The sequence below is a fragment of the Gymnogyps californianus genome, chromosome 13, assembly GCF_018139145.2.
Source record: "Gymnogyps californianus isolate 813 chromosome 13, ASM1813914v2, whole genome shotgun sequence".
NCBI lineage: Eukaryota > Metazoa > Chordata > Aves > Accipitriformes > Cathartidae > Gymnogyps > Gymnogyps californianus.
In genome coordinates this window covers 1,718,442-1,739,916 of record NC_059483.1, presented here as the reverse complement: position 1 = coordinate 1,739,916, position 21,475 = coordinate 1,718,442, and the positions used below count along the sequence as shown (strand labels likewise).

Below are 21,475 nucleotides of genomic sequence, written 5' to 3'. Positions count from 1 at the left end.
CTCTGCCAGTTGCCCACATAAAAGCAATGTTTAATTACACAGCATCTTTGAAAGTAGATGTGGGTAAGATCCTCCTGTGATGGAAATTGAGTATGAAGGATGCCAGCTATGATGCTGATTTCTTTCTGGCAAAGTCTTTGCTCATCCAGCAGCAATTTGGCTGAATCCATGATCTTATTTGACAGACAAGTTAAGAAATGTTTTTGAATATGCTTTTCGATATGTTTAACCACTGTTTACTTCTAAACAAATTCTCTTGCTAAAAAGATCAGGCTTGGGTTTTGGTTTGGGGGTATTTTTGTTGTTGTTGTTTTTTTCTGGTGAAGTTTTGTTTTGTTTTGTGGGGTTTTTTTGGTGAAGCAAACCTTCACTGGGGGAGACAGAGCGTGCCCCCAGCCCTGCAAAGCGTGCAGGCAGCGGAAGTGTGCCCGTGGGTGGTAGGGGCATGGGTGGGCTTCTGGCTGCTGGGTGCCTGGTCCTACCTGGAGCAGTAATAGTGCTCACATGCATCAAAACCCACAGCCGACCTCTCCTGGGTGTCGTTCTCTGGGTGAGAAAATGCGAATAGCTTCATTCTTACCACAGGAGGTCTGCAGCCTGGGCTGGTGCGAGCGCAGTGCTCCCGCGGCTGAACCAGGACATCTGAAGAAAGCGTCCACCATCTCTGGGAACTTAGCGAGTGACTTGGGCTGGGAGTTTGAGTTGGTACAAGAATGACTCACGGTGAAGTGAAATACAAAACGTCACACTGAAATGACTTTCCCACCATTCCCATATGCTTCTGTCAATATTCCCGTTAAATACATAAAATGCTGGTTTTACTGTAATAACACTGCTTTCTGAGAGTCATTTCAGATTAGGGCTACAACTTTAACATGATTTAGTACGTCGTAACTCGAAAGCCTCACTGATGGCTTTAAGAGTGGGTGAGTTCAGTTTTGAGTGGACATAATCTAATTTTTGCTCCGGGACTGCTTGTTGAATCCACTTAGTGTCGCAGTTCTGGTGGGCCGTAAAGGAGGAGAGGATTTTTTTTAGATTCAGTGGGACACGGGCTGTTACGCAGCGCAGGTGTGATACGCTCATGGTGGCATTTAGTCAGCGTTGTCTCACCCCCAGGTATTCAGTAATCCAAACCAAAATGAAATGCTTCTTCAAAGTAAGATACGGCAGTGATAGATGCACAGGCTATCATGTTTAGTTTCTTGTCTGAGAGGGCCAGATTGAATGTAGGTAGCTGAGTGCACGTAGTGGATGGAGGTCAGGTACGATGAAAGGGAGATTACTGGCTATTTTTAAGAGTTAAACTTAAAAAGCAGGAAATTGAAAGCTGATAAACAGGTTTTTGTCAGGCGATGTCCAATTAAACGGTGGTACTCCTTACCACGGGAGGCCACTGAAGCCGATACTTAGCAAGAGTGGAAGAGGGACCGGGCACTCTTATGGATATCAAAAATATCCAGAGTAATGATTAACTATATCAATTTTTGTAATGTAATTAGAATAATTTTTCATGCTTCAGGGCTTAAACCAATTTCTATATATGAGAGACCAGGATGAGACTTATGGTAGGAACAGATTAAAGACATCTGCATACTGCAGAGCTCCTGCCTTTTCTTCTGACACATCTGCTGCTATTCCAAGACAAGATATTGGGCTAGGATGGACCCTGGGTCCGCCTTGATCAGCTGTGTCATTTTCTATGTCCCCTCAGGGAATCTGGTGTGGAATATGTAGACTAATTTTTTAGGTAAACCAAGGTGTGAGGAAAAGGAGGATGAAGGAGACAGCAGATGGGTTTTCTGTAATTTTCAGAGGATAAACATGTTGAATGTAACTGCTGATTTGCCCAAAGGAAAAAAAACCAAAAACAACAGGAAGCTTTCAAAATCGTGAGGTAGCTTCCTGCAAAACAATGAGATTTGTTAGAAAGGATGATTTATATTTACATCCTTTCTGAATCTTGAGCACTTCAGGCAAACTTGAGTCATGCTTGCAAACTCTTCTCTACAACCACTAGAGTCAGATTTTTTAATAATAATAAATACAGCTAAGATTCTCAAAGAGGAGCTTTAAGTGGGCAAGAGGTAAATAAACGCTGAAGAGCTAACACTTGAACTGCGCGCGCTCAGATGTCAAAGGGGGATGGAGCTGATGTTACCACGGAATAGCTGAGAAGGAAATCACTTGCACTGCGCAGCAGATGAACTGACGTAAAGAGTTAAGATGTACGTACGCATCGAGGGACGGTAAATGGGCACTGGTTAAGCTGCAGCTCGACTGGCAGAGGTTGGAAGAGGAGTGGGTGTCTGACCCTGGGGCTGCGGGGAGGCAGCGGCCAAGTCACCGGCATCTGTGAGCCACCCCCCCCCAGCACGTGTGTGCCCCGTCCTGCACGTGAACTTTCCGCTCTCAGGATGATGATGGTGGCCAAGTGCGGGTCTGTCAGGGAAGTATGGCTGTGCTTTCATCCAGCGATGGACAAAAATGATAAATAACAAGGGTGACAGCACAAGCTGGATCACAATACCCAAATTACAATGAAATAATCTCTTATGCTGTTTTCAGTCCATGGAAAAACTAAATTTTGGTCCCAAGCCCAAAAATTATAATTTCTAGTGGAGAACTCCAGCTGCTTTTATTGTTGTTTATGCTTGTTATATCCTGGCCCCACTGCAAAATCCTCCAACCTGCTACGTCTGTCCAGTTCTGCTGCCGCTCTCCAGATGTCCCCTTTCACCAAGGAACATTCAGATGCCTTCTCTGGCTGTGGTGGTATTTGAATAGCACCAGTTGGGAAACCTTGGTTGTAGTAACTTCTGCCAGATACAAGTGGACACAGAGAACCAACGTGCAAGGGAAAGGAAAAAAAAAAGCTGAAAAATATGGTAAGGACACAATTTAAAAAATGCAGAGGTTTTAAGGTGTTAAAATGCCTTAATAATTATTGGAAGATGTGTCACTAACCCCTACCCAGCTCCACCTCAGTCAAGACCTGACCAGCAAAGACACTCACTTGTGTCTACCAGACTAGTTGCACCGCCACATTTCAGTGTTGCGAGATAAAATTTGGCCAGGCCAAAACAGATAAAACCCATCAGTTTTCACGGATGTTTTTTACTGTTACAACAGTAACAGTTGTGTTACTCTGACTTCACTGAAATATAATGTGTTGGAAATTAAGCAATCCCTGTAGCTGTCTCTCAGTGAGTAACACTTCAGAGTTGTAGCTGGACTAGGCACATCGAGTGCTGCTGGTCCAGTGCGTGTTAGGGGCCAAATGATGAACAGCAGCTACAGTTGATCTGGTATTTATGACGGAGGAATTAAAGGTTGTCTCCAAAAAATGTGCTTGGTCTGGCGGGAGCCAGGTGTCAGAGATGTATTTTGCATTACTCTTGAACCGGGAATGTGACAGGGCATGGATTTGCTGGTCAGCAGGGCACGGCAACAGGCGGTGTCTCTTTGCATATTACAGTTTTGGGAAGAAGGGAACAAAACCAGGATGTTCCAGCATCCTCAAGATCTGAGTGTGCCGAACAAAAATGGGTCTGGAGATCTTAAACTAGAACGAGATCAGCTGCGTTACTTCGGTTTTGGGAGTATGGGGTTACATCCAAACTCCTCCTCCTCACCGGCTCCACTGGTATCCACCTTAGTGGGGAGGAGGATCCCTTTTCTATGCCAAAATCCGGATTACTGGTTTTGATGGCTCGCTAGAATGCTCCTGCACTTCGGCGGCAGCCGAGCCCCGCGCTGATGCCCAGCTCGCCCCGGGCCCCGCGGTGGCACTGCCGGGCCCTGCTAGCTAGGGGCGCCCGCTGCCCGAGGCGCCGGCTCCGCTCCGCTTCCCCGCCGGGAGGAGGAGGAGGAGGAGGAGGAGGAGGAAGAGGAGGAGGAGGAGAAGGAGGAGGAGGAGGAGGATGCTCTAGTGGGGCTGAGCGGGCGTCCCCCCACGGAGGCGCCTTTCGCGGGTGCTTCCGAGCCGCGGGCAGCCGCGCATCCCCGCGCCCGGCTCCGGCTCCCGGCGGCGACACCCGGGCCGCTGCCGCTGCGCTCCGGATCCGGCCCCGGGGAGCGGGGCTGCCCCGGCTCTCCCCTTCCCCGGTGCCGTCGGGGTCCGGCCGGCCCCCGCGCCACCTGTAGCCCCCCCCCCCCCCCGGCCCCCGGGTGCCGGGTCGGTGAAGGGGCCGCCGCCGCCCGACTCCATCCCCATCCCCATCCATCTCCAGACCCGGCCCCGGCCCCGGCCCGGGCTCGGGCGGCGCGGCCGCATCCTGCGCAGCGGCGGCGGGCGGGGCGGCGGAGGGGCGGGAGGCGGAGAGGACCGGCCACCATTTAAAGCGGTAGCGGCGCGGCGCGGTTCCCCAGTGCCGTGCTGCCGCGGAGCGCGGCGGAGGCAGCCGCGGGCAGGGCGGGAGGGAGCGGCCGAGTCCCCCCCCCCGCCCCCCCAAACCCCCGCCGGCCCCCCCCCCCCGCCCCGCCGCCCCGGCCCCTCCGGGCTGCATGAAGGCGCAGGGGAGCCCGGGCGGGAGCGCGGGGCATCGCCCGGGGCATCGCCCGGGCGGCGGCGGCGGCAGCAGCACCATGGTCCGCCTGGGCAGGCTGCTGCGGCTCCTGACTCTGCTGAAGTTGCCCTGCTGCCTGCTGGAGCTCCTGCTCTCGGAGGCGGCCCAGGGGCAGGAGATGTACGCGCCCCACTCCATCCGGCTGGAGGGGGACATCACCCTGGGGGGCCTCTTCCCCGTCCACGCCAAGGGCCCCCCGGGCGTGCCCTGCGGGGACATCAAGAAGGAGAACGGCATCCACAGGCTGGAGGCGATGCTCTACGCCCTGGACCAGATCAACAGCGACCCGGACCTGCTGCCCAACGTGACGCTGGGCGCTCGCATCCTGGACACTTGCTCCCGAGACACCTACGCGCTGGAGCAGTCCCTCACCTTCGTCCAGGCTCTCATCCAGAAGGACACCTCCGACGTGAGGTGCACCAACGGGGAGCCGCCCGTGTTCGTCAAGCCGGAAAAAGTAGTTGGAGTGATCGGGGCGTCGGGAAGTTCGGTGTCCATTATGGTGGCCAACATCCTCCGGCTCTTCCAGGTAGGGCTGCGCGGCGCCGGGCCGGGCGGGTCGCGGAGCTCCTTCCCGGCCGTGCCGTGCCGTGCCGCGGGGCTCTGCCCACCGGGGACGGGCGGTGGAGGCGCCCGCGGCTGCCCGCTGCTTTGAACTCCGTTCGTGCCCCTTCAGGTGCTTCATTTGCTTCCCCTCCGGAGCATCTTGTTTGCCTCCCAGCCACCCTCTCTGTTTCAGCATCCTCCCCCCTCTCCCTTCTCCACGGTGCATGGCACTTTCTGGATTTATCGCCCCATTTGCAAGAAGCAATCCGTGAAGGGAAGGGGGGGGGGGGGGGGAAGGGGGGGGGGATGATTGAGATGGGTTTGCGTTAGAGAGAAATATGGCTCGGCAGAGATGCGGGCGCAAGGCAGCGGGGGCACGGCCGGGACGGGGCTTCGCGCATGAAATTTCCGCGCTGTGCGAGGGCAGGGTGCTGGCAGCGCCGCAGCCGCCCCCGTCCCGGGGGTCGGGGGGAGCGGGGGGGGATTTCCCCGGCGGCACTTGGCGGAGACGGGGCTGCGCTGGGCAACTCCAGGCACCCAACCGCTTCGGCAGGGTTCCGTCTTCCCTTCCGGAGGGTACGGAGCCAGCCCAGACACATCACACACACTTCCCTACACCCCCCCCAGCCCCGGTTGGACGGAGGCGGCGGAGGGGAAGGGGAGCGCGGCCGTCCCGGGGGCTGGGGGCGGCTGGCCGGGCTCCGGCTGCAGCCCGGGAGCGCAGCTCCGCTCCGCTCCGCCGGCCGCGGCTCAGGCGGCTCCGGCAAGCGCCGAGGGATGAGCGGGGCCGGCGGATTAAAGAACCGTGCGTGTGCGTGTGCGGGGGAGATGCGCTGCAGCGCCTGCCCGTGCCGCTAAACCCCCCCCCCCGTGCCCCTCTCGGCGCCGGGGCTCAGCCTCGCTGCCTGTCGGGGCACGGAGAGCTCTGTGTGTGTGTGTGTGTGTGTGTGTGTCCACCCCGGCTGCATCCTCCTGCCCTTCTCCGGCGCCCCAAGTCCGGGAGAGAGCATCTGTCCGGGGCTGAGCCGGGGTTTGGATCCCCGGCCGGGGGGTGGGGGGGTGGGGGGTGTCCCCCCGGGGCGCTGGGTGAAGCCGCCGGGGCCCGGCAGCGAGCACCGGGTGCTCCTCGGCAGCGATCGCGGGTGCAGTGACAGAACCGCCACCAGATGCATCGTGAGCAGCGGAGTTTCTCGCTTCCTATCCTACGCCTTCGCATGCGGAAGGTGGTGGTGGGGTTTATTTTTATTTTTTGTGCAGCGGGCGGAGAGATCCCCCGCTTTTCCCAGCTGGAAACTTGTGAGGTTTTCACGGCAAATCCACTCTGTGCTGTCAGCAGTCGTCGTTACTCCTTATTCCCATCTGGCTGTCGGTGCCAGGTACGGCCGTCACATGCAAGACAAACGGAGCGATGCGCTTCTCCCATCACTGCCCTTTGTGCTGCCCAGCCGGACTCGGTCCTGTCCATTTTCCTGAAAGAACACTAAGGATCTGGTTTTGTTTTCCTTGCTCGCCTCCCCCTCTCGGCAAATTAAAATGCAACTTGTATTGCTTCTGGATTCAGCGGTGTACTGAATCGCTGACAATTTGTGCGGCTTTAACATGCGGGCCTTCGTATTGAAATGCTTCCTCCGAGAAAGCAGCTCCGCTTGTGTGTGCGAGCAAGCTTGGCATCGCTAGGTACACTGTACTTATTTCTGTTCGAGACTTCTTGCATTACAAACACCCCTTCCTGGGCTGCAAAACAGATGATCTCATGTTCTGCTTGAGCTGGAGCCGAGAAGCTTGGAGGGATGCGAGCAGTGCTGAAGTTCTGCTGAAGTACTGGTTCAGCAGACGCTGATCTGCTGCCGACTTCCACCAGCCAGTAGATTGAAATTAGCCAGCTGTTTTATACTGAATCTCATTCAAGAGCAAATCCTGGGCACTCTCTACTGAGATCTCGCTCAGAAGGAAATCCGGGGCACCGGGAGCCTTTTGTATAATGCCACAATACCTGCAAAATCTTTGGTGATATGTTACGTAATGGAGTTTGCAGAAAACAAGACATTTGGGCAGTTTCTGCATGTAGAGAGATTTATATAAATCTAAACATTTTAATGTATTGTGACTAAGCATCTGTTCAGAATTGCTTTTTAACCAAATCATCCAGAAAGCAGGAACTGGTACATACTGAGAGAGATTTTACTGAATGTATATTTTACAGCTCGGTTCTGCCTTCTTTAAGCGGATTTTTCATGCAATAAAACTGTTCCTTATTGTCCTCTCCCCCTTCAAAACACAGTTCAGAGCATGTCCCAGCCAGAGAGGAATAAGAAAGAAAGAACTATTTCGAGAGTGAGGAGGAGAACTGGACCCATTAAGCAACCAAGTACTGTTGCGTGGGGGTGGGTGAGAAGCTGTAAGTTGTTGGAAAGAAAAAAACCAACCAACTACCCAACCACAAAGCACTTGTTAACCTAAATACTTTCTCAAATGCATGAGCTGTTGCAGCCAGCTTGCTTCTCATGGGTCACTATAGTTTTTACTGACTGTGGCAGTGTGGTGAGGGGTGGGTGAATGGCTCTTGAACATTTATTTTCATGCCCAGACTGGTTTTTCCCTAACATCTCGTAGATGAAAACTCTTTCCATCTGTGGAGGCCTCTGCGAAGAAATCTTACTAGTGTTTACATTTCTCTGACAGTATCTTGGAAGAGAGGTATTTGTACTCTACCTTAACCTAGGGAGAAAATATATATACAACCCGTACAGAGCACAGTGGGGTTTCCTCAGCCAGCTACTGATGCTTAAGGGGCTTTCTCTCCAGGATGGGTAAGATTTAGGCTATTCATCTTCCTCTCTGCATGTGAAGTTACGATATCTCTCCATGCAGCTCACCTGTCTGTTCCCAATCTAGCACCGGGGTTTGGGAGCATCTTCAGCTAATGCCAACAGGTGGATCAGCAGGGGAAAACAGTGCTGAGGTCCTCTGGTTTGAATTCATCCGTGTAATTACTGTTTGAACTTTTGTAGAAGCTTTCCTTTTGTAAAAAAAAAAAAAAAAAAAAGATGTGAAGGATCTACATTAGACTTGGGCTTTTTCCTGTGTGATGAAAGCAAAAGTCCCTCTCCCTGCCTCTGTATCTCCCTCCCCGCTTCTCCCTGAATTGCACCTTCGACAAAAGATGATGGGACTAGTCGGGGCGGGGGGGGATTTTCCCTGGAGCCACGGGGATGGCACTGTATCCCAGCTGCGCGCAGCTGCTGCCGGAGCGAAGGGAAGCCGTAACCCCGACTCTGCCTGCCTTTGACTGACGTGCTCATGCTGACGGAGAGAAGCTGTCGGGGCGGCTGAGGCTCGGGCGTAGTCAGAGGGGGTCACTGCTCTCTCTGAGTCACACAGGATGCGTCGATGCGTTGGAGGTGGGCACAGGAATTGCCAATGAGGGCAGCATGTCTCCTAAGGCCAAGTACGTGAGGATTTCTCTTCCAGAATTCCAGCTAATGAGAGATGCAACTGCCCTGCACAAGCGCGGGGTTTAGAAGAAGAGGAGGCTTTACACCCGAGTTCAATATCCATCATTGCCATGAACTTAGTGTGGGACCTTCCGTGAGTTACCTCCGTTAGAATGTTCGAGAGCCTCCCAGCTGCGCACCAAGGTCCCGTCTTCAGGAGCAAGGCAGCCCCCACGCCCGAGACGTGCTGAAGCACAGTTGGATGTCTGACTCCCTGCTGAAGACGGCGCAGAGGAGCTCTCCCCAGTCGGCAGAGGCTCACCTTGGAAGGGGTCGAGCTGGGGGTGCCTCTGGCCGGCTGCTTTGCTTTTGCATCTCTCTGCTATTTCACTTCATCCTCTTCAGAAGCGGGGATGCGAGCGCCCTGGCAGGAGTTAATGGGAGAGAGCCCTTTCTGACTACGTCCCTCTGCAGACAAGACCTCCTGTTCTGCCAGGGTTGTGCCCCATCCCTGTCCGGGATGGGGAGGGATTGTTCAGCCGTGAATTTTGGGAGCAGGGCTGCGTGGGGCAGGTGTGCTGCCCAGCGCCGAGGGCCTGTGTCTTTGCTGCAGGGCCCCGGGTTAATGCAATGGAAGGGATAATACAATGTGTGGTGGACCGTGGAGATATAAATGCATAAATATTCAAGGATGTCAAATACAGTGACTTTTTCAAAATACAATTCTATTAGAGCACGCCAATAAATAGTATGCCGATTGTAAATTAAATAACTGTTGTAAAAATAAAACAAACAATTTGGAAAGCTGTTTCCAAATGCATCAGGAAGTTCAAGGCAATATGTTTTTAGGCTGCTAGTTCTGCATTGTAAAAAATATTGTTACTTCACAGTGTCATAGCTTTCCTTACAAATTTAACTCCATGAAATTCAATAACTGTGCTGAAAAAAATTGCCAAAGGTTTCATCTGTTTAATATTTTCTGGGAGTAGAACCATGCAATATGGGGAATATCAGCACACTGGTTTCTTTTTTTATACTGGAAAACTAATTTTTGGACTCCCTTAGAACTACAGACTTCTCATTACAAGCTTTAATAACGAACTAATTACTGCTTCAGGTTTCTGTCCTCAGTGGATATAACTTTAAATAGTCAATCAACAATCGTTCTTTCTTGTCTAAATACCTTTTTGCTTTTATCAGTGATGGTTCTTGTGGCCCACAGGGATGCGTTACCAAGCCCCTTCAGGGAACTTTTTAGAAACCAGCGTGGGCTAAAGGAGTACAATGAGATTGGGAGTGTAAATTGAAACTTCCCGTACCTCCCCTGGGGGCTTTTGGCTGTATTTCCATCTGTGGGCACCTTCGTACTAAATGAGAAAGATGGAAGCTGCAATCCTGCCTTCTGCTCTAGACACGCTGAAGCCAGTAGAAATGTGGTTGTTCGGAAAGGAATACAGCTTAAAAGTGCAGCTCTGAGTTGGACGCTTCTTTTTTCTTAGAAAAGGGTGTGCGTTTTCCAAGGCTCTCTGAGTGAGGATATCCTCTTTGCCAAAGCGGTGGTAGCCGCCTGCATCAACAGGCTGTGGCTGGCTGAGCTGCAACGCCCGAGGTGCTGCGGCTGCTGCCGATGGAGATTGTGGTTCTGTCTCAGCTCCTGGCTTGAGGGAATTAAATTTGGCTCTCGGCAGTCCGCGGTGCCTGTTCCTGCTGGATTGGCAGCACGGTCACGGGGAAGAAGGATGAGGGCTTTATGAGAATCGCTTTACAGAACGTGTGACCCCATGATTTAAAGAGATTCTTCTTAAGTGTTTAGTTCTTTCATTAATTTTATGCTGCTCATCTGATCAGTTTCTATGAGCTCCTTCACTCTGCAGCAAAAGTATTTGCAAACTGATTGTTCCTCCCTCTCGTTTGCTTAAGTTTCCTGCAGGAATATGGGATACAGGCCCAAAGGTTTCCATTTGTGTAGGTTCTGGGTGCAAAGCCGAAGACTCGTATTGAGCCCCCTCCTGCTGAACTTGGCTTAATGAGATGGTAGGACATGGCCAATTTAATTGACTGCAATGTACCTGCCAGGGGGGACTCGTGGGTTGTCGCTGGTATTTGGCAAGAAAACTGACACATTTTAGCAATATTTTTCTCTAGATGCTAAAATATTTTGAGCTCATTACTCTTCTAACTTTTAATAAGGCAATACTGGTTTTAGTAAATGGAGTAAGGATGCATTTTTTTAAAAGATATTTCAGGAAAACTATACTTTTTTCTGGTAGACTCCTGTAGAGAATTTAACAAAAAGCTGAAAATAGAAACAGTAAACTTTAATTCTTTGCCTCTGTCCTGGTTTCGGCTGAGGTAGAGTTAATTTTTTTCCTAGTAGCTCATAGAGTGTTATGTTTTGGATTTAGTATGAGAATAATGTTGATAACACACTGATGTTTTTAGTTGTTGTGTACTAAGTCAAGGATTTTTCAGCTTCTCATGCCCAGCCAGCAAGCAGGCTGGAGGGGCACAAGAAGCTGGGAGGGAGCATGGCCAGAACAGCTGACCCCAACTGGCCAAAGGGATATTCCATACCATATGAAGTCATGCCCAGTATATAAACTGGGGGGAAAGCTGGCCAGGGACCGCTGCTTGGGAACTGACTGGGTATCGGTCGGTGAGTGGTGAGCAGTTGCATTGTGCATCACTTGTTTTGTATAGTCTAATTCTTTTAGTATTACTATTGTCATTTTATTATCATCATTATTATTTTCTTCCTTTCTGTCCTATTAAACTGTCTTTATCTCAACCCATGAGTTTTACTTTTTTTGTTCCTCCTCCCCATCCCACGGGGTGGGGGGAGTGAGCGAGTGGCTGCGTGGTGCTGAGTTGCCGGCTGGGGTTAAACCACGACAGCCTCTGTTCAAAAAATGGCTTTTGTGTTTCTCAGCAAGCTTTCATTTTCATCAGCCTCTAAACATTTGTCCTTGTTGTTACTGATGCACCTAACACATGTCAACAAGCCGAGCCATGCCGTTCTACTCTATTGTTGTTGAAATATTGGGCTACGTTTAACAGATGTGGAATCTTATTTCCTCTGTACAAATCAAAAGTAAAGGAAAATCCTTGCTTCAAGAATTCACGTTTCCACGTGGGGTTACTCATGGGAGGTTGGAGGTGCTATGAATGTATTTTTCTGGAAACCAGTGTTTTGGAGGGAAAACTTACTTTCTTGAGAAGGCAAAATTCAATATTAGCAATAATCTCGGCTCTTAATCTATTTTCGAGCGTCTCTCTGCAGACGTTAGGTAGAAGGAACTGCAAAGAGTCACGTGGAAGAAGGCTGGCTGTCCCCGGAGAGGGATGCTCGCCCATGGAGAGCGAGAGAGGGATGATGGTGCTTATGTGAGCAAAGGATTAGCAGATAATTGGGGCTGGTGTGGGGGACAGCGCAGGGGGATGCTGGAACGTATATTCAGCAAGTACATTTGTGCAATTCCCAATTTACTCTTGGAAATGAAATAAGGTGACCTCTTTGGAATGACGAATGGAGGGATCATTTCAAGGCATTAATTTTTATGAAAGAAATATTGATCTGGTTTTGAATCTTATAACACTAATACTGTAAAACTACATGTACTATATTCTGTATTTTATTCTATTAAATGAGTTTTGCTTGGAGGCATTAAAACCCTCCAACACAATACTCTGCCACGTAATATCAGATGTTGTTATTTCTATTTATAGTGATATTCAAATTAATCTCAATGAGTGACAATGCCGACTGTCCCAGACATAGGACTATGATGAATTTTATCATAATATTGGAAGATACGAAGCATGTAATTAAGGCTGTTTGGAGAGCATGGAATCCAATATAGTCAGGTCATTAGTGTGGTGGAGTGGGTATCCAGGCAGAGAGAACTCTGAAGAAAAACAAGTATTTCTAAAGCTTTCCTCGTTACTGATGATTCACAAGGTCCTATAAAGCCCTTCTGCTGAAGGCAGTAGAGGTATTCTGAATCATCACCAATTTAGCTGAGAATAAAGCATGGTCCTATTATGGACCACTAAAATATGGTAGCCCTGCTCTGCCCCAGGCCACCGGTCGCTCGTGCGCAGTCACCACGCACTTTACCTTGCTGGAGTAACTCTCGTACCTGCAGAGCTAGCGTAGTTCCTCCATGCAATTGTACTACATCAGGAAGAGAGACTTCAAATGACAGCAAGTAATAGGTAGGAACGGTCTAAAAGCTCTTTGATTTCTGTGTCCCCACGTCACAGGGCCATCGTGCTACCCCTGCACAGACAGCACAGCCGAGGCTGCCGTGGCACATGGGGTTTCTTTTGCAATTCAGGGGCTGCTGAGCGTGATGGAGCGGGTACTGAGGTGGGGTGTCCGGGCTCCCGTGTGCCGTATTCTGTAACAAAGCCCTTTGCCGGCACCGTGCACACGTGGACCCGGTGGCAGGGTGCAGGATGGTGCACCCCGAGCACACCTGCATCAGGGCGGCTGCCGAGACCTTCACATCGGGGTCTTGCTCCTTCTCCAGGGGGCAAGTGCCTCCATTTGACAAAATTTGACAAGTGGCGTTATGTTTCCAGAGAATCCGTCACTCCAGCAGTATTGCCCAACTTCCTTCTAATTTAGTCTATATTGGGATAAGTGATGCTTTTGCTGCGTCATTTGGGATGTTCGGGAGAGGCGTTAGCATGCCGTACGAATGGTCGTGTGTTGCAAAGTGTATCTGCTCTTGTTCCTTGGCTGGCGGGGTAATGCAGGCCAATGCCTCACTTCCAAGTACTTTTAAATGAACTTGGCAAGCATGCGCAAGGCCCTGTGAGGTGCTCCTCATTAGAGATCGCCTTTCGCCTTGCGTTGAGATCATGTGAAGCGCTCAGACTACCTGGCCTCTGATTTAAATGGGAAGAGAAGGCAGAGCTGGGAGACCTTCCCTTCTGAATGCCGTGTGCTGCCTGGTGTGGCACAGATAAAATCTTTTCACATGTAGGGCACATCAAATAGCTCTATTTTTGTTAAAAGGCTTGCCTGACCTGTGGGGGTGGAGGGGACAGTTAGGAGCAGTCTTAGGTTGCAAGATTTCATTCTGATGATGATTCTGCTTAAAGTCTATGAATATGTTTGCACATGTAGGTGTTTTGTATATATATAGATATACTTGCATATATATAATTTTTTTTTGATAGATTTTTATGCTGTAAACGTAAGCGACCTGTCTTTTAACATCTTGCTCTGTGATAAGGCTGGGAAGGGGAGAGCAGGCACCAGTGCCAGGCCATGGTGGGTGAGGACGGGATGGAGCACGCCTCCGCTTCCGTTGAGTGCCGCTGCTGTCAGTGTGCCGACAGTCATGTCACCTGCTTGTTTGGCTTTTCGATTCCGTCTGTCTCACATTATTATGAAGTTAGGACTCAGAAGAATCAATGGTGTGTGATTAATAGAGAAAAGATGTGTTTTAGTAGTACAGAGCCACCTCAAAGGCATTCCGCAGTACAGTCAACGGGTTGTGTTCAGGCTTGGCTGTTCCTACCCGGGAAGTGAGTGAAGGGAGGACGGGCAAAAACTGTGATGGAAAACAGAGAGAAGAGCGTGGAGAGGTCAGCCTGTGGCTGGTGCATGGTGAGAGGGTGCTGGAAGGAGGATGCTCTGTGGGACCAGCTCTCCCTCTCCTCCCACCAGCAGAAGCCTCAGGTCTTTTCCTGGCAGTAGCCGGGCTGGCTTTCCAGACCCTGGCATGGGCAAAGAGGATGGACAACAGGGCTGTGGTGGCTCTTCCCTCTGTGACAGGTTACTGGCCATGTGGCTGCCACCTTGGTCTCTGCCTGGGGGCTGTTCTGACAGATCAAAGGGAGAGTCAAGGTTGGGGTGGAGGGGCTGAGAGTGGTCCCTGTGCAGCGCATTGCCCTGGTAGGGGAAGCAGCCAAGGTCAAGTCTGGTATCTGCACAGCCCAGATCAGTGCCAGGCGGTGACACGGGAGTCCCAGGGAGGACACAGCCCTGTTGGCATGTCGCACGGTGGGTAACTGGCACGGGGCTGCTCGCCTTAGCCCAAGGGCAATGCCTTGCTGGAGCTGCTTTACTGCTTCCACTTCAAAAGCCAGATAATCTGGACCTGGCTTTGGTGTGGTCCCTGTGCTCCCCCGCCTGCTGTAGATGTGCCCTTAGATCTTGCTCTTACAGCTTTACAGCTGGTTTTGGCTTTTCACTTGCGGGTATAACAACTGCTGACAAAGCCAAAACCTTACGCTGTAGTTGTCCTAAAAAATGACTCTGATCCAGCTTCTCCTCAGGTGGGTTGATACAAATCCGTATCTCCACTTCCTTCGTTAGAGATGTCACGTTTCTGTGGCTGATAGCAGGACGTAGCACACAGCCCAGCGCCGCTCGGGGTGCCCGCAGCCGGTGGGGTTCGGCGATACGAGCCCCGTGGAACGAGCGAGCATCGCCACTGTCCGTGCTGCAGCCTTAATGGGAGCTGAAGGGCCAGCCAAGCTCTGCGCCGCCTTTGAACACCCCTTGTCACTGGAAACGTGAAAAAGTGTCTTGTAGTGTGCTTATAGGGGCTTTCCAGGGTATAGCTGGACAAGTCATCCTTTTTGTTCATAAACCAAATTTTCATTATAGAAATGATGGTGTAAAAGTGAATATAGATCCCTGCAAGTGATTTTTATAGCAGCCATTTATGACTATCCTACGCAGAGGCCCCAATCCTAATGTTTCTTAGAAGAGTGCCCATACATAAATAGGACTATAAATCCAAAGATTGTAGAGGATGGAAACACACGCTTTTCTTAGCACAATTTTCCAGCATTTTCTTTGGATGCTCCAGCACTGGCTGATGTCGGTGGGAAGGCAGCAAGCTGGACGGGGATCTGGCTGATGCGCTTGGACAGTTTCAGGCATCCCTTTGTCCTGGTATCATCCCCTCGACCACCCGCTCCAGCCCCCTCGGGTGCTCCCCTCCCGTGTTCTGGGGGCAGAGGTTATCGGCGTGGCTCCTGCCGCCGACTCCTTCAGCGGTGCTTCTCCGTATTTGTGGTGAATCACTGATCTGAGATGGGACCCATATAGCCAGGCTGGTCCTAGCAGATGCTTGGCTAACTTCTTGTCTAAACTTTTCTGAAGAATATTCTACAACCTCCATGAAAGACTGTTTTTGTCCTCTTAATAGTCAGCTTTTATCCTCTTTGCTGGAAATTTTCCTGGTTTTGTTTTGACTGTACTTTCACAGCGGGCTATGAGGCTTAAGTGCAAGACGGGATGCAATAGCTAGCTTCCTAAAGTAAGACTTTTGCTCTCCCTTCTATGCTGGAAGTTCGGTACAAAAAGTAGAGGTTTTGAATGCTTTAGTGAGAGATATTTATCCACAAGATTAACATTCACTCAGCTGGGACTTGTGAAACTCCATCTCTCTCTGATTCAGGCTTGAGGTGTTAGCCTAAATTTCCAATGGTCTGGATGGGTACTAGTGGGTGTTTTCAATTCTGTCTCATCCCAGTGATGCATTTCCAGTCTAGACTACCTGTGTTAAAAAAAACAACCAAGAAAAACCCCACGAGAAGTTTGCTTCCACAATAGCCTTTGTTTAAAGAACTGAAATTTTTCAAAATTAAGAAAATAGTAAAATCCCAATTCTCTCCATTCATTATCTTTGATGGAGAGGACAGGGGGTTCAGGATCCCAGGCGACCTTTGTGCCTACATCGTCTCAGATGGAAATGCTCAGGTTCGGTGCCTTGCAAGTTTGTTTTCTCTGCTGCCATTTTAGAATTTGTGTAGAGTAAAGCATTCTGCAAGCTCATATGCAGAAGATTTTCTAATAAATTTATTATTTCATAAATATTTTAATAACAGTAATTATGCATTCATCAGAATGGAGATTTGTTTCAATGTCATTAAATTCAGCCTTATAATTATATGCATGGTATTTTTGCACACAGTACAAACTGAGTGCAATTGCTTTGTAAACGTATTGCAGCACTTGGCAACACAGGAGGAATTTACGTCTTTGCAGGATTGTTGTCTCCAGCTATTGGCATGTTCAATATAGCAAGAAGAACAGGACAGCGGGAAATTTTCTTCTATGAGAATGGAGGATTTGAGCCTTAAGAGCTGCAGCAGGCTTCTATTTCCAGCAACAACAACAAATGAGCTGCTTAATACAAGATCACAGATAAAATGCAAATTGTGAGATGCAGAGGTGCCAGTTGCGCCACAGCTGATGTGAACATGCCGAAACGGCACAGCCTTCGGCGGGGGGGCACTCCGGGAGCCCAGTTTGTGCACGCCGCAGCAGCCACCACGGCTTGCTGGGCTATTAAAATGCTGCTAAGATTGGCACAAATTTGCTTTTGAAATAAATGTATAAACTATTTTTGTGACAAATCTGTACTTTTTTTGGAACACAAATTTATTTTTAGACATCTTGAGATAAACACAGACGAGTTATTAAAAGTTCTGTCGCTGCCAAAGAAAGCTTGACTAGACCGACTACAAGTCTGATGGCAAATTCCCTTTTCACTGTGGGTATGGCCCTTTATCCTGGGAGAGCCATGCGTTTGCTGCTTTCTAAGTACCTCTGCTTGATAAACACAACTTGGTAAGCTTAATCAACATTTTTGTTCTCAGTCATGATATCAGAGACCACTAATGTTTAATCCCAGTAATACAAGACTCCACGTAACATACTTACTTTAAACAGTGAGAATAGATGTAAGCATATACTCTCTAATTTGAAAGTGAAACAAAGATCACCTTTTTTCCAGGATGAGCTCAACTGGCCGTAGATGTTTGATAGATCTCTAATGCTCATCTTGAGTTATGACAGTGTATCCTGTGTATCTCAGTACTTAATTTCCATGTAAAAAAAAAAAAAAAAAAATAAAGGCAACTTGATCAAATCCCACATACCAGCCTGTATCTTGTGTATCTCAAGGACAGCACAGAGGTTAGTATTCACTGTGTTACATTCTCCATTGATTCCCCAGTCCCCAGCCTTCAGCATTTGAATTTTCTTTGACACTCAGTCCATAACCACCTCTCTCGTGCTGTAACAGTTATTCTGGCTGTGTCCAACGCTTGCTGGTGCTCTCCCTGTAAAACTGCAAAGTTCAGACCTTGCATCTCTGCTGATGCAGCCAGAACAACCTGTGTTGCCTCCTCACCTTCCTGTCCTTTCTATTGTGTATCAAATGGAGCTGATAAAGGCCTCTCTGGAGTACTATTGATGTTACCTTCCATATCGTGTCTTTTCCACTTGCTGTTTCTCTTGCATTTTCTACCCCTGCCCGCGGGGATAACCCTTCCCACCTGCCTGCCCTCACGTGAGGATACGTTGGGACCGTGGCTTCCCAGAGGACCACCCGCCTACTCCTGGTTAACGAGGGCTGATGGCATAGCTGGGTTTATTCAATTTAAAAAAGTGATTCTCTGTGGTTGGGGTCAAGTTCCCTGCTGATGGATGTAAGTGGAGCTCTGACAGCTTACACCAGCTGAGGCTGTGGCGTTCTTTTCTCTGTATTTACTCCCTTTGGAAACAGGTACATTCCCCAGTTCTGTGATCTTTGGGGCATCAGGAATGCTGAGATGCCCTTAGCGTGTGGTCATTTCTCAGGGCAATGCATAATGAAGAGATGCATATGAAACAGTAAGATACAGGTTAACCTAATGGATGGCTGAAAGCTAATAAATTCTCCTGTTGTCTTGAATTTAATGACAGCTCATAAGAGCCTAGACAGCATCACCACCAGTTTTAATTGTGCTAATGCCTTGCCGCTATAGAGACAAGACTAAGTGCCCAGAGTTGTTTCCCATCCTGATCCCATCAAGATGGAGTCCTAATAGGTAGGATCAAGGCCAAATCCCATTTAATAAAAAAATAGCAGGAATAAATCAAAAGTTAAAGGAAAACTGTCAACTCAAATTTGGCTGGAAGTTATTATTTTTATAGAAATAAAATGCAGCACTAATAGAGATGGTTTAGTGATTTTTAAAGAAGGTAATTTTGCGGTAGTACTTGAATGCACAGAACTTATATTGACAATAAAAATTAATTAAATGACTTTTTGTGGTTTTGTAGTTTTTCTATCTGACAGCAGTACAGAAAATCTCACAGTATTACCAATGTAAAGGAAATTACCTTTTTAAGGTGCGTATACCACTACTATAGTGAAGGATTTTCAAAATTAGGGAAGGCTATTTTGACGTCTTGATTCCCCAGCAAGTCTGTGGCAACGGGGAGCTCCCTGCCCGTTCCAGTGCTTGAAAACGTTTCCTGTAGTGGAATGTTAGTGTCCTAGGTAAAGTGATTGGTGTACTGTACGGGATTCTGGAAGTTGACATCAAAAAATTAATTTTCCATCTGCCTGCAGCAACCACGATGGCATCAGCCCCTAGGGAGTTACAGCTTGTTTTCACTTTGTTAGCTGAACTGGGTACGTGGAAATGGAGAAATGACTTGACTTCTTCAAGCTTTATGGAGGATGTCCAGGACTGCTGCAGAAGAAAGTCTGTACCACATTGAGATCTATAACGCATCTCAATGCGAGACCGGGTGGATGGCGTGCAGGGCTACAGAGCAGAGGTGCTGAGGTCCATTGAAAGGCAGCTTTCCAGCTTTAGGAATATTTTTGTGATCTGGTAAACTGGGAAGGGCATTAAATCCATGAAGAAATGAAAGAAATCACAAATGTAGTTTTTCCCACCTGTGATAAATGTATTTTGCTAGAGAATCAAATTGTTATTAAAAAAGCCTCCAAACCCTGTGCTTATTTTCTCAGGAAGAATCTTCTTAGATTTCAGAAGAAAATAAAATACCTCTGAGCACAAAAGCACTGAGGAATGAGGCTGATAACTCTTCTATAAAATGTCCTGCTTGAGACAAGCAAAGCTGCTGCTGCTCTCTCTTAAGAAATCCATCTGTTAGTGAAATAATAATTGCTTATTCAAATGTGCATTATATGGCTATGTTTATGATGAATGCACGTACGTGAAATAAAGCCCATGTTTGTTTCTGGGCATGCATCTATGCCATGCTGTAACCCTGCACTTAATATTTACATATGTAACGACTCCTTCCTGATTATCATAACCCAGCAGTTGATCCCGGCTCAAAACTCTTACCAGCCCCAGTGAAAACGCCACGTGCCGAATTAGAGCAGGGCCGTCAGCCGTCGCGCTGCAGCCTGGCTTTGGAGCAGATTTGGGGCTCCTCTTAGGGGTAACAGGGCGTGTTTGCACATTAGCAAGCGAGTAAATGCTGCAGCAGCAAGGTAGCTGAGGTGTATCATTCATGCTCTAAACTATGAAAAAAGTTGGAACAGTTTATCAAAAATATTAACTGTTCCACAGGGCGAACTAGCTGATTTGTGGTACCTCTATGCAGCAAATTATTATATATATTTTTATGCAATGGTTTTTTTGTACATATTGCTTTGTTTTTCCTTTTGCTACTTTTTCAAATTGAATTTTTTAGCAATGAATGTGTGAGCTTCTCCCTCTTCCCGCCCTCTGCTGTTCCTCACTCAGCTCCTAAGCAGGCTGGAAAATTGGTCTGAGAGTTGATCCTAATCTCCAGGGTGAATTTTAGATAAGATGCTATTGGGTTCATGAAATTAAGTTTTTTTCTTGTGCCATTGTAAAGGTATCATAGAGCTAGCAAAACTAGCAAACTGTTCTTTTTGTCTTTCCTACTGTTTTTGTAGAGCATGTTAAATCTTATCACTTAAATTATAATAAATATGGCACACATTAAGAATAACAAAAATAATGAGGTATAGTTTAAACGCACAGCTAGGAGAAAACACGATCTTTCTCAATTGAGCTGTGTTTGTACTGTTCATGAATCTTTTTGTCATATTTGTTGACTGAGATTTTTTCTTTTAATGTGCTCCATGAAGACAAATTAAAAATGCCAGTTATTTAATGAAATAAAATTGCACTGAGGTTTGTGCTGCCTTCCCTCTCAGTTTTATGCTTTGCGTTATACCTGGTATCCTGAAAGTTTCTCAGCAGTACTGTGGTTTGCTGAGAGGCGAGATGGAGTCTGGGCTATAGCGCTGGTTTGCTGCGGCATTACCTGGGGAAGGGTGGAAATGCACCCCGCGGTTTTCAGAGGCTGGGGATTGTCAAAGCCAGTAAGTGTAAATAAAGGACATTTCCAGTTCCTCCCATTTTCATTTTATCCTAGCCTATGGCTGAAAACCAAATCATTATATTGATTGTTACTATAAAACTTAATAAGACGTTTTGTTTTTAACTGGTGGTAGTCTTTTGCAGAGCGTTTCAATGGTGACAATTAAAGTTACAATGAATTACTCAGACCATTAGTTTGCAGTCATCCTTCTTACCGCACCGACGCTCTTTGAGTGATCCTTTTCCCATGGTCTACGTTGGCAGGGTCAGTTCCTTAGTTTGCTTTGGGATGGCTAAATCCATGCTGACTTTGGTTGACCAGTGGGCAACGTAGGGGTGCTTTGCCCCTCCTGTATTGGGAGCATTTTCTCACAGTCCGTGGTGTTCCCCTGGTGACACTGGGACAGCTGATGATAGGGGACATAGTGACTCCATTGAAAACCTACAGCATGCCTTATAGCGAGCCTTTAAGGAACATCTCTCTGTGCTTAGTGAATTACCTGGGATATTTCTTGCAGGGAAGGGGCATATTCAGGCTAAATGACAGCCTGTCACTGCACAGAAGAAAATACTCTTATAAGCTACAGCAATTTTAAAAATAGAAACCAGGGAGAAAATGGACTTGAAGGGACATAGCACTCAGGCAGACGGGAATTGGTCCTAATGGGCCTTGAGCTGTGCTAGGGATGGAGGGCTGCGAGCTCAGCCAGGGCAGCTAGCTGCAGGTGGGAGCAAAGTTACTGCTCTCATATGTCTCCCCTTCTCAAATTTATTTTTATTCCTAATTTGGACAAA

The 21,475-nt window shown here is 48.4% G+C and overlaps 1 protein-coding gene across 2 annotated transcripts in view; it reads left to right on the top strand.

The window, feature by feature from the left end:
- Positions 1–4,587: 4,587 nt before the first annotated feature.
- The window catches only part of GRM7 (glutamate metabotropic receptor 7), a 285,536-nt gene continuing 268,648 nt past the window's right edge, over positions 4,588–21,475 (top strand). For both annotated transcript variants that reach the window (XM_050904716.1, XM_050904717.1), the window contains exon 1: positions 4,588–5,097. In XM_050904716.1, the coding sequence (XP_050760673.1) occupies positions 4,588–5,097 (510 nt within the window). The remainder of the gene's footprint in view (positions 5,098–21,475) is intronic.